The 19540-nt window shown below is 35.7% G+C and overlaps 1 protein-coding gene across 9 annotated transcripts in view; it reads left to right on the top strand.

Moving 5' to 3' along the window:
- The window catches only part of CFAP20DC (CFAP20 domain containing), a 90141-nt gene that overhangs the window by 12574 nt on the left and 58027 nt on the right, over window positions 1–19540 (top strand). For all 9 annotated transcript variants that reach the window (XM_029996313.2, XM_029996312.2, XM_029996311.2 and 6 more), the window contains one exon: window positions 17003–17117. In XM_029996313.2, the coding sequence (XP_029852173.1) occupies window positions 17003–17117 (115 nt within the window). The remainder of the gene's footprint in view (window positions 1–17002; window positions 17118–19540) is intronic.

The following is a 19540-nucleotide window of genomic DNA, read 5'->3' as shown; positions in this document are numbered from 1 at the left end:
AAGTGAGAAACTGTTGGAAGGAAAGCTGGTAGTTGTTGAATAGACCAGAAAACTGCAGGTTTTCAAGCCTTTCTCTTCAATTTCTCTTCCTACTACAGTCTTTACACATTTTCTGTTATGTTTTCCTTTCAAAGTGGTTCTTTTTATTTCTTACCCCATTTTTAATAGTTTTTGTGCTTAGGTGTTAGGTATCTCTAACATAAGCATACATGGCTTTAAAGCTACGGTTTTTTTTTCCCCTGCAACAGAAAGAACTTCTTTGTGTGTCAAATCACACTGACTTTTCTGTTCCTGAGTGTAGTTCTGGTTACACTTTCTGCTCATATGGTTTTAATTGCTGCATTACTTCTAAAAGTGTGTAACAAAAGGGGCGAAACAAACATGATATGTCATGCAGTAAGCAGAAACCCAAGTACATAGATTTGCTTCTCATAGGCATTCGGTAGACATATGGTAGAGACTTAATGACAGGTACAGGAATTCAGGTTTTCTATAGCGTCATACTGAGTTTGGTTCTTTTGGGTGCTTGCCACCGATCTATGCCTCTTAACAAGAACCTCTTCTCCACTTTTCTTCTACTCATTTTTTCATCACTTGCTTTTTTTGATAACAGAGAGCTCTAATTTTCTACCAGCTCTCCCACCTTTCTTTGCCCTTTCTCTTTCCAGCTCATATCTAGACTTTACATTTTCTTCATCTTTTCTTGGTACTTCCCATTCCCACCATTACTATGTCCCTCTTACAACAAATATATATATGTTTACTTCTGTAGTATTCTTACATACTTCTAGAAATTTAATACATGTATTTTGTATTTGTTATATATAGTTTATGTAAGCATATACTATATTACTATATTTACTATACAAAATTACTGTATTTAAATAGTTATGACTGTTATTTTTTACTTCTTTTTTTCTCTTCTTGTCAACTTTCCTGATTCTAAATTAGTGTTATCAGAGAGCCTGATACAAATCCTAATTCTCTCACCTTCTTTTATGTCCAGTGATTTCAGTGTCTATGTCGATGAAGTAATCTCACTTGATACATTTTCATATACTTTTTACAAAAGAATAGATGTTTAATTCAGTGTAACAGTTTCATTACTTCATTACTTATGTTTATAATCAAATCATGCTTATCCTGATAATTACATAAGTTCATCAATGCTTTCAGAGTAATTGGAGCTACTTAAAGGTATACATGCCTAAAAAGTACAAACTCATTTGTTCCCCACAGTGCAACTGTATGCAGAAGTTAATAAAACTTCTTTAAAAATAAATTTAGTACTAAGTTTTTTATTAGAAATCAACTGTAGCTTATTGATATACCTATAAAGTCCTTCAAGACTTGCAAAATACACAGTGTACTTTATCCTAGCACACTGATGATAATCCAGTAAATAATGAAGTCCTTTTTGCTTCACGTGACTGCTATTCAGTTGTTTTCATTTCAGACATATTGAAAGGAATCTCTTGTTTGTTTGTGGACAGAATATTGATTGTGCTGTTGCTTCCTGCAGTTTAATGTTCAAAGATAGTTTCTTACATAATCTGACTACTTACTACTGAATCTTTGAGTAGCTTCAAGTGAAAATTGATAGCATGCCAAGCCATCAAATTTACTTTATGTAAAAAAAACACTTTGGCAAGTTTGGTAATAGCTGTGCATGATGCTTTATAGTACAGTTCTTCCTCTCCCATTCTGCAAAGAGATGGAAATATGAATTTAGTTTGAGCCTCATCCTCTTTTACATTCTGTTCTGTGATTGATCTGATCAGCAAACAGGAATTTCTTCAAGGCCATCCCTCACTGCTGGCATCAGCTGAGCTAAACCTTCTAACTTGCTGCTATCAACCAGTCATGTGAGATTCCTGTCATAAATACTGAATGTGCAAACAACTGTTCAAACTAGCTTTTTCCTTTGCCTTTTCTTTGGAAGAAATTTAAGTAGAATTTTAGATACTTTGTTAGGTGGCATGATTAGATGAGTATCATCACATTAACAATGTATTGATCTGCCTAAAAAATGGGTAAAAAAGATTGTGGATGAAAAATTTGGTGGGGCATAATAAAATCACAGCTAAGGTAGAAAGTATGTAATTTATGCAGCCTTTTTGAAGCAAATAATAGCAAAGCTGTTAGTAATGCTGAATATATAGACATCTGTTGTAAATGTAGTAGCCAGTTGTTGAATCTTCAGTATTACAGATTTTGCTACCTTTCTGAAAAAGGAAAAGTAACTCAATGTCTGAAAAAATATTTGTGTGTAAAAGAAGACAGCATCTGGCTTTTGTTGGCATTCTTGGTTTAATTCCCAATATATGGACATGTGCAGGTGCTAACACTTCTGCTTGGCATTTTGACAAGCACACGAACATTCATTCATTCTTAAAATACTGATGCTAGTCATTGTCATACTTTTTCTGATACGGTTTTTTTTCAATGTTAGGTATCACATGAAATTAGTACATCGTGTTTTACAGCAAATGAGTAGAGCTTTTGATGTGAGAAAATAGACCTTCAAGTTGTACCATAGCCTCCAAAAAAAACCCAGTAGAGTGGTCTGAGGTATGAACAAGGATCAGAAGCTCTACTTCTGGTTATGTACGGAAATATTATGTGGTCTTGTATGAGTTCCTGTAGGTTGCTCAGCCTTTTTTCCCCCAGTTCTCTCATATAAGTTATGGGAGTAATTTATCAATTTATTTTGAAAATATATTTTAAAGAGTTAACTAACTCACTGTTGTATGATACTTCTAAATATATGAAGTGGTAAAAATAGGAGTTGTAGTAAATTTTAAAATCTGGTGGTTGATCAAGTACATTTTCATTGATATGCAGGCTAATGTGTGCTGATAATACATCAAATATTAAATCTGTACTATCCTATCACTGAACAGAGGCCAGTTTAGGGAGATAGCATTTTTGACGAAAAAGAGAAGTTTCCCAGTTTTGCATTTGAACATCCAGACAGGACAGAAGATAGTAACAACAAAATGTGTTCAAACTAATATGTAAAGTGATCCAACAAGGCTAGTGGCAGAAACAGAACTTACTGATCCATTGCTGCAGCTCTTAAGTCATGCCATCTATCTCAATGATGGCAACTTCATAGTACTTCAAACTACTTGTTTAAATCTTTAGATGGTAAACAGCTATAAGTCATGTGTGGCATACTTTGTAAAGGTGGGGAGGTTTGAGATCTCATGTGAGATCCCCCTCACCTCTGAGACATGAAAACCTGCACAGCAAAAATGCAAACTGTCAATGATAGCTGCTTCTCAGTGACAGAGAGTCCTGCTTCCGTAGCCCAGAACTTGGTGCATGATATTAACGTGCCATGGGACTGTGCTTTGTTGCCACTTCCTAGAATTAACTATGTCTCTTTATTCTTCATAATGTTTTAACCTTTTTTTAAGACTCAGCTGGTAGAGTGCTTATCGGCAGATTTGCTCAGTTAGTATCCCACTCTTCATAGTCAGATTAGCTTTGCTTGCCACTAGCCTTCACCAGCTCCAGAAGGCATCAGTGCTTGTTATACTCTGAGGGGAGCACACACATTTTAGAAATATTTATATTAATAAGGAATTATTTTTTTGGTAAAGAGGTTAATCTTACAATATGTACTGTAGTCAGTTATCATTTTGTCAGAGATGGACTGCTTTATAACCTTATTTATGTTTCAGTTAAAAATCATTATCGCAGGAAAGTGAGGGTGAAAGGCTGTTACCTGCCCTCGAAAAACATATGTGTAGTAAGGTTTTCATTTTAAAATATGAAATGATCTATTAAACATTATGTCCTATAGTGTGAGCTATAAGTCCTCTGCTTTTTTCATTAAGTTATTTGTCAGGTCTTGTGGCAGATAGTTCACTTGAGTCATGTTATTTCAGTATTTATACATCTTTTCTTGTACTTGATAGCCATTTCATTTGAAACATGGTCAGAGAACATTTTAAATTTAGTATATCCAGTTATGAATCGGGAGATCAATTAGATGATCTCATCTGCACAGATAGTTCAGTAGATAATCGAAATGCCTTCTCTGTTCTGTTGTCACTTTGCAGGATTTTGTCATCTATTTCTGATCCTGTTATTTGAGAAGTGGAGTTAGTGATTACAAACACCATCCAAAACTCTTAGATCTTCTTTTCTGCCATAAATATGTTATCTGTTTGCATTCTTTGCAAATCTATCATCAATTAAGTCTTATTTTTAATTTTCCAGCTTACCACTGGGTAGAAATAAAATATTACTTAAGATCCAAGAAAAAACTTTTTAAACCCCAAATTTAATATTACTCTGTCCTTGTTACAAATGTGAGCTTTGGTAGAAATAGTTTGGGTACAGATCTGTGTTAGATGGAAGGAAAGATCTTGTCCAGATGCTAATAATATCCTGAGTAGAGATCAGTTCCCATTATAGTACTGCTTCATTCTGGGTAGCAACTTGAAAGAAGGTAGAAGTGAAATTTGCCAGTGGTACCAAAGAATAAAAACTATCCAGGTGGTAAGTAGATGTACAAAATTTATCCCACTTTGGCAAGAAACATAAACTTGCATGAAGGTTTTTGATACTTGGTCCTCTTTGGGACTATTGGAATAAATGCTGAGTATTTTTGTTTTAATCAAATTCCAGTTATTTGGCTTTATACCTGGTGTGATTGCATTAGTCAGTGGAATTATTCCCACAGTTGTTTTCTCCCACTATTTGTAGTTTCATAAAGATGCTAAGTTTTTTTTTTTTTCCCCTCAGTTTTCTCACCACCATGTGCTGATCGGAAAAATATAAGGAAGGATTGCAACCATTTACAGAATCAGATCATAGCTGAGGTTGGGAAGGACCTCCAGAGATGGTCTAGTCCAACATGCCTGCTCAAAGCAGACTCGGCTAGAGCAGCTTGCCCAGGACTCTGTCCAGTTAGGTTTTGAATCTCTGCAAGGGTGGGTACTGTACAGTCTCTCTGAGCAACCTGTTCCAGTGTTCAATCACTCTTACAGTAAAAATCTTTTTTCATATGTTTAAACAAAATCTCTGGTATTTCAATTTGTGCACATTGCCTTTTACCCATTCTTTACATACTGCTGAGGAGACTCTGGCTCAGTCTTCTTTATTCCCTCGCATCAGGTATTTATACACATTAGTGAGACCTGCCCTTGAACCTTCTCAAGGCTAAACAATCCCAGCTCCCTCAACCTTTCCTCCTAGGTCAGATGCTGTAGTCTCTTAATCATCTTCACTATCCTGTGCTGGACTTGCACCAGGATGCCCATGTCTCTCTCATATCACAGAGCCAAGCACTGGACCCAACACTCTGGCTGTGGTCTTACTAGGGCTGAGTAGAGAGGAAGGATCACCTCCCTGGACCTGCTGGCAATGCTTCTCCTAATGCAGCCCAGGATGCTCTTGGCCTTCTTTGCTGCAAAGGTGCTTTGCTGGCCTATGATCAGCTTGTTGTCCACCAGGACCCTCGGGTCATTTTGTACAAAGCTGCTTTCCAGCCAGTCAACCCTCAGACTGTACTCGTGCATGGGATTATTCCTCCACATGTATAGGACTTAGTCTGTAATTTAAAGTTATGACTTTGTATTTTAAATTTAGTTTGGTTTGGGTTTTTTTTTTAATGTGTTGAAATTCATCAGAATTAAGGCAGATGCTTGGTTTTTGTTCACATTTTTTGCTAGGAAGAAGCATTTCAGAAAGCTTGGGAGTAATCAAACACAGTTGGTAGGGGTTAGCTTTTGAAAATTTGGCATTTTCCTAACTCTCTTTGGAATGACATCTCAGAATTAGCATGGCCTGAAACCACAGTTGTAGTTTATTTTCACTCTGTGAGGAGTGATGTTTTTGATCATACACAGAAGCTTAGTGGGTTTATAACATAAAGAGATGCTCTTGATTTATTGAATAAATGGGAACTCTGGAGTTTCAAACTCTGGAACATACCTGATAAGGTTTAAGAAGTTTTCTGTCAAAGTTTAGCTAGTTATGTATAGAGGAATCTGCAGGGGGAAAGGGCTTAAAATGTCCACATTCCTAAAGTAGTTGTACTTGTTGATAAGAAATTTTATTGCAACACTTGTGAACAGCACAGTATAATGTGGATTGTTGTACCATATTTCCTTTTTTTCAAACAGTTGTTTCTGTAAATATAAGTTTATTACTTTCAAATTTTTAATAACCAGAACATACTAGATTTTATATGCATAGCTAGTTTATTCATAGACAATATAATAGCTTGAATTTATGTGAATACATGCTATCATAATAAGTCATCATTTTAGGTTTGCTGACAGAGATATGATAAATTATTCATGTTAATCTAAGGACCCCAGCATGTTTTCAGATACAGAACAATAAAAATATGAATCTTGGTTAGTCTTGTGAAACTTAGACCAACCTTTTAAAATTAGAAGCAGGACAGATGCTAATTTTATCATGTACTTCTGACAGTATTTGAAGATTTTAGATAGAGACTGAAGGTAAACTTCATTGAACAGATTTAGAGATTATTTGAAATTCTGATGTTTAGTAGCATGAGACTTGCTCCTTGAATTTTTTGTGAAGCAGGAGTGAAATACAGAAACATTCTTAAAAGTATTGGTGTATGTTAAATTCCATAGCTTACAAAGGAGATTAACTCATATATTTGAAAGTAAACATTTTTTTAATAACTCTGCCAGTCATCGCTTTCACTAGAGTACCAATGCAGCATGGGTGGTAATTTAGGAAACAGATATCCAAAAAAAGATATCCCATGAACAGGGTGTCCTTCTTCCACATGTAAAAAAGGATTCATGCAATTATTATAGAACTGATAACAAAATACACCATCCTAGTTTAAAATCATGTTGCTAGTTAGATTAGCCACTTGCTCTGAAAGAAGATAGGTACTTGGTCTGAAAGAAGATAGGTACTTTCTTTCCCCCTGGTCAGGATAAATCTGTTACCCTTATTCTGCAAATACTTCTAATTTCTCACATTTGATGACTTTCATTAGTTCTGCAGCTGTAAAACTGTTCAAAGTTGTCATATGAATAATTTCATTGCTTGTTCAGTTAATCAGTATAAAACATCAGGCATGGAGAGAGACTTTTTCCACTGTTGATCTTCTATTCTAGAGCTTGCACACATCCATATTTACTTTCTGCTTATTGAAGGAATTTCCCCCCCCCCCCCCCTTGGCCCCAGAACTTCTTCAGAAGTATATACTGCTTGTTCTTTTTTCCTCCACGGTTATCAAGATCTCTAACTACTACCTAAAAATTTTTGTTCTCTGAGTGCCTCTTAACAGTTTAATTATCAGTGCATCCTTCTCCAGTACATCTTTAGACTATCTGGATTTTCATGAGTGTTTTTCTCTGCCCTTCTTAAGTCCATAGGTGTGAGTACCATTTGAGGGGTAGTAGTGGATCTTTCTCTTCCAGCAGTGTTTCTTTCAGTATTTGAATGTGTACCCTCTCTGTGCACAGTGTGAATCAGTTGTGTTTCTGAAAGGTATCAGTCAAGGAATTAATGATTTTTAGTGTTGGTTGAACAGATACAGATGTGTACCAAATTTTCTTTTATCTGAGGAATTGAGTATGTGCTCCACCCAGAACTTTCTCAGACATTGAAACTCTTTTACTTCAATGGCTATAGAATGTGTTCAATGTGTCCTCTGCAGAAGGCTCTTTGTTGGATTCCTGCCCCGCTCCCCACCCCGGTATTTTGTAGCTGTAAATATGAATATTCTTAAGAGGGTAATTTCTTGTTTCTTCAGTTATTGAAGGGAGAAGTCAGAATAAATTTCCCATATTTTTGTAAGGAAAAAAACTTCTGTTAAAAACTATAGGTTCAAAATTTGTCAGTGGACAAATTTACCAAGGTGAGAAAGAAAGAAATTACGATGGTGGGGCTGAATGAGCATCCTGAAACACTGAGGAAATTGCTCACACCTGGTGATCCAGGTTGCTAAAAAGTTGAATGTTGTCATCTTCATTATTTTGATGATAATCTCTTCTATAGTATGTTGTGAGAAAGTTTAAGTTAAAAAAAAAAAAAAAAAAAAAGACATCCTACTAGAGTTAAAACAAAGACAACTAGCATGATACCTAATTCTGCCCAATACATAAACTCTTAGATTCTGAATAGCCTATGAAGGTTGTGAACTGTTTGAAGCAGAAGTTTTGATTTGTCAATAATGTAGATAGAGAAGAGATCACACTTCTCTGAATGTTATTGAGGCCTGGCTTTTCAAACTCCACTGGCAAAGCAAACCATGAGCTTTCTGCCAAGTTAACGCTTCAGTAAGACACAGTAAAAAAATAGGAAAGTAGGTTGATTAGAATATCCTGTAGTTGTAATTACTTTGAGGGTTTAAGGAGACTGTCGATGTGATATGAAAATCTACTTGAGTCAACTCTTCAGAGTATCCGTTTGGTTGACTGGAAGCCTGGATAGTTACTGTTTGCCTTAATGTGACTGTTCATGTCTAAATAAATCTCACTTTTTAATTTGCTCAGCTTAATTGTAGACAGTTGTATTTGCATAGTGATCTTAGTCTAGCGGTATTGATCTTGAACACTTTAAGGAAAGGAAGTGAAGTAGTGGTGGAGCCAGCCCTTCTGTTTTGCAGTTCAAAAAGACAAGGAGTAAGGCTTGTTTGTCTAAAGAATACTGCTGGCATGGTTGTGATCTGACATACAGCAATAGTGACCATGTGTAAGAACAAGAGTTAGTGAGGTGCACAATGACTCAAGGGTTTCCAGCCTTAGGCAGCGGGTGCCGCCATACAGATATTTTCTTGCATGCGCAATTACCATTTTAGAGACAACATTAAGACTTCAGCTTATTAAAAAAAAATATTCAGGGATAATGCCTCAAAGTTTCATCTCTTTTGAGATTTATTCTTGATAGGAGGTGCAGCAACTTATATTTCAGCTTGCTTTTCTGGAGATACTTGCATACACATGATAGGATGTGCAGACATTGAAGAAAATGTCATGATCTGACTGGATACCTATAAGCTGTCCTGTGCTCCTGGCTACCGAAGAGTAGGGCATGGCACTTACAGATGAGGAGTAAAGCAAGTTATTTAAATAGGCAGCTGAATGCACATAGCAGTAAATGCTCCACAATACAAATATACAGAGAGGCAGATTCTGAAAAAACTTTAAATTGGAAAGATGGGAGCTGTCTTCCATACCTTTATTCTTACCTTAACTGGGTATGATCCTTTTAAGGAGAAAAAATTCCCATATAGTTGGTCAAAATTAGGATAGATGATTCCTGGTATTCTTTTTAGTCAGGTCTGGAGCATAAGTCTTATGAGGAGCGGCTGAGGGAGCTGGGGCTGTTTAGTCTGGAGAGGAGGAGGCTGAGGGGAGACCTTATCGCTCTCTACAACTACCTGAAAGGAGGTTGTAGTGAGGTGGGGGTTGGTCTCTTCTCCCAAGTAACAAGCGATAGGGTGAAAGGAAACAGCCTCGAGTTGCGCCAGGGCAGGTTTAGATTAGATATTGTGAAAAACTTCTTTACTGAGAGGGTTGTCAGACATTGGAATAGGCTGCCTAGGGAAGTGGTTGAGTCACCATCCCTGGAGGTATTCAAAAAGCACGTAGACAAGGTACTTCAGAACATAGTTTAGTGGGCATGGATGATGGTTGGACTCGATCTTGAAGGTCTTTTCCAACCTAAATGATTCTATAATTCTTTATTGGCCGGCTTTCACCATGAGCTCAGTACAGTTGATGATCCTTTCTTAAATCTTGCCCCTAACACTTCGATATTTTGTTTCATTTGAAATTGGTAGGTAAAACCGTTTCACTTGCTGTTCTGAGCCCAAGACGTTTTCATTCTCTTACTACTTTCAAAAAGGGATCAGAGCAAAAATGGAGATAAAGTAATTTAACTTATTGGAACACTGTATCAATCTGTTTCTTAAAGGAAAAGTGTGGGAATCTAATGGCATAGACCTTGATGAGGATAATTTTGTTACATCCGACAGGAAATTGAAGAATGTGTTTAGAAAACAGTTACCAGCTTTTTTTCACTGTAAAGATAAACTAGAATTCTAATTTTAGGTAAAACTATTACATTCTGTTGAATATTTAGTGACAAGTAAATTGAGGTCTGAGAAGAAGGAATAGTCACAGATTATGATAATCCAAGTAACATATTTAATTTCAAACTAGAGGAGATGGTTTGAGTCAGATTCTGAGCCAGGTAATTTACAGTGGTCCTGAATGCAGGTTCTTGACTCAGCTATTAAAAAAAAAAAAAAAAAAAAAAATTTTTTTTCAAAATAAATTTAGAATTAATATTTGTCCGTGGTGTGTCTTGAAGCTTGTGAGTTATTTTAAAACATCCTAAATCTGGATGAGATCTGATTGTCCTAATTAATGCCTTAAACCAGTATTTTCCGGTGTGCATCCTTCTGGTGATATGATAGAATCTTCCAGGTAGTATTCAGCAACAGTTTTTATCTGCAGACCAGGAGCCAAGGCAGGAGGAGTCAATGTGAGAAGACAGAACAAGCATGAAAGCAGAGGAGGACTGCTGAATAGGTGATTAAGAATGGTAGGGGAAGTGGAGATCATTTCAGCAAGGAGAGGAGAGTGGAGGAAGGGGGGCCTCTTCTCCTTCCGTGCATCAATCTCCTTTTGGCAGATCACTTTGGGCCTGCTAATGGACAGGTTTTTCAGCATTACCATTTATGTAAAGACCAGAGAAACAGAATGATGAACAAAAATACATTTCTCAGACTTGTTGCAGGAATAGCATATTGCTTCCCCCTCAGACCAGCGTATACTCGTCAGTCTGCCAAGCTCAAATTAGATACAATTTGTACAGTGAAGTCAACAGTTGTCACAAAAAGGAGTATTTACTTCATCAGGCTGTTGTATCCTCCGAGGCTGATGTTACAGGATTTGTATTGAATTTGTAGTTTCTGCCAATGAACAGCTAGTGTAATTGCTTTTTTGCAAGTGCAGTTACAGGCAATCTTAATTTAGTATAGCACAATACCTTTAGCTTAGTAGGCTGGAAACACTGTGTCTACTCTGTACAGTTCCCCCTTTTTCCACTAGTCACTTCAGTCCAAGATCAAGATCATTATCTTTGTGTTGCAGTATGTCTGCATAAGTTTCAAAATGCCCTGAAAGTAATTATTTTAATCAGTATCACTTTATCTTTGTTTAAATATAACCTGGATCTGTTGGAACTGATGGAAGAGATGCTTTGTTTAAGTTTTAACTTGCTAGGTAGTGAGTCTATTTTAACCTATCATATGATGTGCTATTAAATTAATAGAGTAAATCTTATCATGGTGATAGATGATGTCCTGGTGATATTACAGAATAAATTACTGTCTTCCAGGACTTTAGAGAGAAGAAAAGTAGTAATTATGTATATTTTGGTTGGATCAGTTTAGGTAACATGGAGTAAACTGAATCCTATTTACATTTGGTTGGTAGGGTTTGTAAGTCAGGATATTCATATGCCAAATAAAGTAAATGCATGATCCAGTGTTAGGAAAAAAAACTTAGTTTTGTCTTTTTAAAGGGCAGACTTCTTAGCAATTGGAATAAATGGTTTAAATGTGAGAAATATGGCTGTACTTAAGAGAACTGTTACATACAGCAGGTGCAAACATAACCTTTTCTTTGTCTTTGTAAACATGAAAGGACAGATTGTCTTTCTAGAATAGATAAATTTGTGGAAAGAAAAACAAAGTGCAAAGAATAACAGCAAATAAACTAAAGAAAAGAGCCAACAGAATTAGTTCCAGGCATAAATAACTGCATTATAAGGGTAATTTGTTTAGATTCTTGAAAAGTAGGCACTAAACTTTCCACATATTAATACTCATTAGAGTGCTTTGTACTGAACAAATTAAAAACTGTTTCCTAGAATTAGGGTTTTCTAAACCATTTGGCAGAGTTAGCCATGCTTCAGAGGAGCAAACCACCCTGCCTTAAAATAGAATTTACTAAATACTTGAAAGTAAAAGAAAGATGAGCTCATTTCAAAACTGAGGGTGTTAAAATATTGATAGAAGTTTCTAGAATATATGTTATGAATATTAATTACCACTTCCAGAATTATTTTTTTGAAACATGTGAAGTTCTAAGAGTCATAAAACTTTCACAACAAATTATCCTTGATCAGTGAAAATACCAGGTCATTCTTTCAGTTTGAGAATTGATTGCAAATATGTTGATATCTTGTAGGGAGAGCTCAGGAATCTCCAGTTCTTCATAATTACTCATATTTGGAAAGTTTTTCTTTTGTAGCAACCAGATTTGATGATTCTCTTTTTGCACCTGCCACCTGTATTACTGCCTTTCTATGGATACTGTTTAAGGGGACTTTGGTGTGGGTTTTTTCCTTAATTCTGTCCAGAAAAACGTTATCAACAGGAAATTCCAGTATCTAAAAATAAAGCTGGTTCTTCACAACCTGTTTTCTAGGTCTAGGTGACATATCAATCTTTCTGATCGCTTATTTTGTAGAGATTTGATTGATCTTCAACATAACTAAGTCTGTTTTTATGAGCGCTGAATATTGTGCTCTGGATTTCAGATGATCAGGCAGCCAGTTCAATAACGTAGTATCTCCTACAAGACCAATTTACAAGTAGCATGTAAAATAAAACATATGTGAAGTACAAGACTGCTCCTGAATAAGGAAACTTAAGAATCTGTAAGCATGGCAAATCGGCTTACCATTGCTATTCCTTTGTTTTTCTCTCTTTAAAATGGAGATAATGATGATACTATTTAATGTTTCTGAAGCGCATAATTTTTGTGGAGAAAATGGCACTACAATTGCTAAGTACTAATAAACTAACATACTAATAGTTAAGCTTTAGCAGAGGATTCTATCTGGATTTTGACCAGGATACAAAGATATTTCCATTAATAATAAATTGTGTGGAGTTGCTCTTTGCTTAGCAACATCAATGAAATACCTGCTTTCATGTTTGGTAAACTTCCAGTTTAAGTCATTTACAAGGAGAAAAACACTTTCATTTTAAGAACAAGTGAGCCTGATAAATGAAGCATCCCTTTAACAGTCCAGCATCATTTTTTCTAAGTTCATTTTAAGCCTTGAATTGAACATTAACAAATGGTTATAAATTATTATACATACAGGAGCAAAGTGAATAGGTAATCTGAGAAGATGAGTTTATCTGTACTCTTGGGTAGTTGCTGCCATTTACTTGCAATCTCACTATCGTTACCATTGTGAGGAGAATAGTCAATCAAAGTTGAAGGTATAAAATAAAATTGAAAATTGAATTGGAAGGTAATTTTACTTTCAAATGGTTTTCAAATGTAGATGTTAAGTGTGAAATGAATGCAGTTAATGACCATAGCTGGGAGAGTTATGCACCTGCTGATCACAGGAATATTATTATAAATGAGGTTGATTTTTCCTGTTGACTACCTCATTTTTCTCAACATGGTCTCATTACTTTTCTATCACATGTCTGACCCTTAGATATAAATACTCAAGCGCAGACATAATAAAAACACATTAACTCCTATATAGATTTTTTTTTTAATGCATCTTTGAAAATCAAGATGTGTGCTGCAGATGTTTCTTGCCTTTGTAGGTTCAACATAGGTCATGGGTTTTGATAACGGAAAAAAAAGGTTGAGTTTCACTGCGAGTACTCTTGAGTCATTTTACAAGTGAGTTCTAATGTTCTAACTCTCGTTGTCTGAATTATTTCAGAAAAGAGTTTCATCAGAACCTTGTTTTTATTTTTATTTACCAAGAAGTAATGTAACTGAAAAGTCTGAAAGTTACACCAACTCAAATAATTATCTTTCTTCTCCCAGGAAATAAATTACTTTAGAGAATTTTAAGACCATCTTCTTTCTCCAATTTTGCCTGTTCTTCAAATGTTTAACCTACTCTTGCCTGCAGAATATAAATATTTTTGTTTTAAATTCATTTACTGAAATAAATTTTAAACTTCTTTAGGTGTGATTATAACTATATATCTTAAGGTTTGCTGCTTCTTTACAGCATGCATACCATCACAAAAAACATTTTATTTTAGACTTATATGATAGTCTGATATAAATGTGTGTATCTTTATCTAAATTAATGTGTTTAGTATTGTACTTTGGAATGTAACTGAGCTGTACATTTACTAATGGCCTTTTTATTGCTAAGGTACCTAATATTTTTTAGGAGGGAGAAAGATAAAACTATTCATATAAAAATAAAAAATAAAATTTAAACATATTGAACTAATATTATAAAGTGAACTTAAGTTTTTATTGCCAGTTGTTTGGAGATATGCATGACTTAAGTCTAGCGTCCTACTGCATTGTTGTAGCATCATTTAAAGCAACATTCGCCATTGAGAATTACGCAGTTTGGTTTCAACACGGATAGTATTTTTATTTGTGTTTCAGCACTCAGGTTACTGTAACTACCTGGTTACTCAGCACAGTTGCTCAGCTCTTCACATAACCACGAGATCTAGGGGACTTTCAAACCACCACTACAATTCTTTGAAGTTCTTTGGTGCCTCAATTTCTTAGCACTTCTGAACATCAAGATTTAGAACAGAGTGGAGAGTTTCTGAAAACTACATCCACAGGTTTTTCATCAAAGAGTATATGAGAAGCAAAGTGATGGATGGAACTAAGCCTTGATCTGGGGCACAGGCTTAGCTATGCAGCCAACTTGCTTATGATCTTAGGTGAATTATTTCACATCTTGCTTAAATTTCTTCAAAAATAAGATCAAGCCCAGAGTGCTAGCATTGTAAGACACTTTGAGGTCTTCAGTTTTCAAGGACTTGATGGTATTATTCATCCATCCATAAATATATGTGCAGCTGATACTGAAATCTGCTCTGTCAAATGATGGCAGTGGTAAGGACGTAATGTTCTTCCTCTGGCACAGTAGTGAAATTTCTGCTTTTGAAGTGCATGTGATTTATGAGAGGAACTGCTAGTCTTTCAAAATGAAACAGCTAGTAGACTCTTTCACTTTGTTTTGATTTGCCCACCCATGTTATGAGGATGAATAGATTAAAGATCAGATTGTTTGCAAGGGAGAGGAAAGAATCAACAAGTTCTGGAAGGCTGATGGACTTTGTGTTTGCTTTGCATGATCGTCTTAATGACTCTGGGGAAACAAGAAGGCACTCCTGTGTTTTCATCGTCTGTACTAGTAGAATGTTTTGATGTTGCAGTATATTTTGTATTGTCCTTGGTGGAACTCTCGAATTGCCAAAAATAGCTAAAGTATGTAACTTGCTCCAGAGTTAATGCTCTCCTAAGATGACCTAAGGAAACCTAAGAAAGTTTCAGGCTGTTTATCTGCAAATTTTGGGTGACAACATTTCATTAGTTAAGCTATAGATAGTCCTTACTAATGAAAAAGTGTTTTCAGTAATAAAAAAAAAATAAATAAATCTACAGGGCTGTCTCACAATTTTAAAGTAAAACCCAGCATTTAAATATAATGATTATGAGTAATTATTTTTAACAACACTAAGTAGTGACAGAAAGTTGTTTACTGTAATTATTTGTCATCTTCTCAGAGGGGCTGCGAATTACAGAGAAATACCCATCTGTTAGAAATAGGCTTGTTCAAAAATAATAGGTAAATTAATCATTATTTCCCCAGTTTGCAGCCTTTGAAGTAATGTCTGTTCTCCAGTATAATAAGGTAGGACTGCTGGGGAATATCAAGGTTGTGCTGCTGTTGTGGTTTAACTTCAGTAGGCAGCTAAGCCATGCACAGCTGTTCTCTCACTTCCCCCCACAGTGAGATGAGGGGGAGAATCACAAGGGTAAAAGTGCAAAATCTTGTGGGTTGAGGTAAAGACAGTTTAATAGGAAAAGTAAAAGCTAAAAAAGGCATCTGCTACTTCCCCTCAGCAGGCAAGGTGTTCAGCCATTTCCAGGAAAGCAGGGTTCCATCACATGTAACGGTTACTTGGGAAGACAAACGCCATCACTCCGAACTTCCCCCCCTTCCTTCTTCTTCCCCCAGCTTTACATGCTGAGCATGACCCCATATGGTCTGGAATATCCCTCGGGTCAGTTGGGGTCAGCTGTCCCGGCTGTGTCCCCTCCCAACTCCTTGTGCCCCCCCAGCCTACTCGCTGGTGGGGTGGTGGGAGAAGCAGAAAAGGCCTTGGCTCTGGGTAAGCACTGCTCAGCAGTAACTGAAACACCCCTATGTTATCAATGCTGTTTTCATCACAAATCTGAAACATAGCACTACACAAACTACTCTGAAGGAGTTTAACTCTATCCCAGCCAAAACCAGTACAGGTCCTCATAAGACTTGAAGGAAACAGAATGTAAAAATGAGCCTCTTTATCAGTTTAAAGGAAGCCTAATCTTTGTGATCATGGCTGTGGTCTGAATCTATTAGAAATGTTCAAATTCAGTGTCCTTGGTGGTATTGTGAGATGACCTGAATAGCGAGCAATAAACTTCTGTATTATAATTCACATTTGAAGATGTGTGCTCAGGAAGTAAAACAGACAGACAATGTCTTGTGTCTATCGTTAAGCTGACAAAGAGTCTATATAAAATGGCAGAGGTATTTTTAGGAAAAGAAAGCAAATAATGTTTTTCTAGTTAGCAGGTGACAGTGTGTCCCAAGATAACACAAGCTTAAGGGGCAGAAACAAGTATGATTATTAAAGGCTACTGGGTTCTTGGTTCATACAAATTGAATTCTTTCATAGTCTGAAGGGCTATGGAAATCTAGCTAGAACAGTCTAGCGTAGACTGTTGAAATAAAATTAGCATGTAAAGTGATTTTATATATGCAGGAATATAGCCACCAAGTTTGAATTTGAGAAAGAAATCTCATTACTCATCTTGTGAAAGAAGTAATTCTTAAATTCCATATTTGCTATCACTGACATAAAGGTTCTGCATATGAATAGTTTTTTTGTGATTGCCCAAAGACACTGGATTATTGAATTGACAAAGATCTGTTCCATTCTCTCCTGCTTTTTCTTTTATAGGATAACTGATTTAGGAAATATTAAGAGAAGATTGTATTTATCAACGGTCCACAAGGAGTTGTCTATAACCCCTCTGCATGCAAAAATTCCTCTGTTTACAATCAAGCGCAAAATAGTAGGTACCTTGGGAATATTCCTTGAACTGTGGTTGAGCATGCTTTTTTATCAGAAACGTTTTATGTAAGTTTATAGACCTGTTGAAATTACTATTTGGTTTAGAATTCAGTTCCTGCTAATTCAAGATATGTGTATGTCCCCTCTACTGGATGGTGTCAGAACCACTTAAGACTACTGCTCTTCTACCCTTCTTCTAACATTAGGAGGTCATTCCCATTTTCCAAGATTAATGCTGTTTGTGATGTGTTTATCTCTCACTTCTGCTATGTATTCAGCCTCTAAAGTTCTCTGTGTCCCTGATACTTCTTCATTATAGTGTTCCTGTTTGTGTGTACCTTCTCCTGTAGTGTCCTTTTATTACATTCACTGGAGCTGCAGGTAGACTGTAGCTGATGGCTACTTTCAAGTGCTTCAGATTCTAGCATATATGAAGCAAAGTATATGTCAAACTGATGAAAATAAAGCAATAGCCATCATCTCCCTGTTCCCCTCTCCCACACCCAGCGACAACACATGGTAACAGCTGTCAGGATACAAAACCTGATAGTTACCATCTAACCTTGTAAAGATTCAAGTCTCAAATATTGCTTTAGAAAATCATTTGGAGATGAGAATAGTTAGATTTCAAATATTTTAAAGTATAAGTAAGCACTAAGAGAACTAGATAACACTTGGTATACTAAGCAGCTGTGGATTTAAGGCTAGTTATGAGAGAGAATATTTTACAAAAACTCCTGAAGTTATGACTTCTTTTAAGATAGTTTAGGTGAAGGCAGCTGTGATAATTTTAGATTTCAGGAGTTTTCTGCTTTTTGGTTGGATTTTTTTCAAATTAATATGCATCAGATCATACCCCTGAAGTTGCTGTTAATTCAAGACCCACTGAAATGAAATTTTCTTCAGTATAATTTCAGTTAGTTCATCTTGGTGTCAGGCTAGCACAAATGTTTCGGGATTAGAGTATGCATTAATATACACCAAATTGAATCAGAATAGAACTTCAGTTATGTATTTTAATTTCAATAATAAAACATTAATCAGAGATCTGTCTAAATGCTCTGATCAGTTATAATGACAAAATATTTTAATAACCTTAACGCTTGACCAACCTTTAAGAGTAGGTCTGTATTTTTTAGTATATCTGAATACATGTCTGTATTCAGGTAACCATTCTTTTAAATGGTTATCTGCCTTTTTATTGTTGCTTTTACTTAAAGGAGGGAGTATGCTGCTTTCAGTGATTAGCTAGATCTTTTACATGGCCCTGATAGTTTAACTTATTGTATACACAAGCTGATCACTATTATCAGTATGATTGCTTGTGAACAAGCATATAATATGTTCTTTGTTCCATCAGTAGAACATAGTTTACATTTTCATACGCTAGCTTCCTGTATTGAATTCTTACAAATGAGCCTATTTTTCAACCTCAGCAATTGAAATATCAGTTATAATTAAATACCGCATTTTCCCATTCCATTGCTTGGTGTCTTCAAAACAAGTATTCCTTTCATTCCAAAATTTCAGGCTTAGAAGCTGAATAGTAATGTATGCACATAATTTTTTTTCTCAAAAAATGTTTACTATTTAGATTTAGAAACCAATACTTTTACCTTGACTGTATAAGGAAATGAGGCATGTACAATCATTATGTCTTAGTATTCTTCTCCCTAATAAAACTTCAGCCCATTGGTCAACTGTATTTTACATGTAAGTAATCACATCAAATATATTACAGTTCTGCAAACTTCATGAAAATGGTTGCATTTCTTGTCAAGGCCATCTCTGTTTATTTCCCGGTTATAGAAGATGTGTTAGCATCAGCTCATCCCTCACTAGATATCAGAATTGATGAGGAGAAGAATTGTTAGGAACACCAGAATTCCAAGTGTATGTGTTTTTAAACATCAGAGACTCTAAATGGAAGACATAAAGCCAAAACAAAACATATTTTGTTAGTTGTGCTGCTTGGGGTATTACTTGTTTCATTTGAAACTTCTTTTTTTCTAGGAGAATAATGGAATCGTAATATGGTTCATGTGCAAAATAGATACCTGTAACTGCTCATTTCTGTATTATAAAAAGTGGAAAAAACTTGAAACTGAGAGAATTTAAAGAGCTACTGAAATAGTGCAGGAGAGTGTAGCACATTGATGTTAGTGTTCTAACAGTGTTTCCTGAAACAAATGGAATAATCATCTAATCAGAATTAAAACATGTATTTAAGTAGGATCTTTAGCAACCTAGGCAGTTGTCATGATCTCACTTGTCTTTTGGAAATGTCTTATCAGGAATGGATAACATTTATTATAAATAAGAAGTAGTTCTAAGATGTTATGATACACTGGGATCTTGTCCATACTAGAAATTTGCCTGATAGATTTCAGTGTGGAAGGGGTGCAAGATTTGGAGAGGTCCTTT

Source organism: Aquila chrysaetos, chromosome 20 (assembly GCF_900496995.4).
Source record: "Aquila chrysaetos chrysaetos chromosome 20, bAquChr1.4, whole genome shotgun sequence".
Lineage (NCBI taxonomy): Eukaryota > Metazoa > Chordata > Aves > Accipitriformes > Accipitridae > Aquila > Aquila chrysaetos.
Note: the sequence above shows the minus strand (reverse complement) of the source record. Positions and strands in the feature narration are given on the sequence as shown.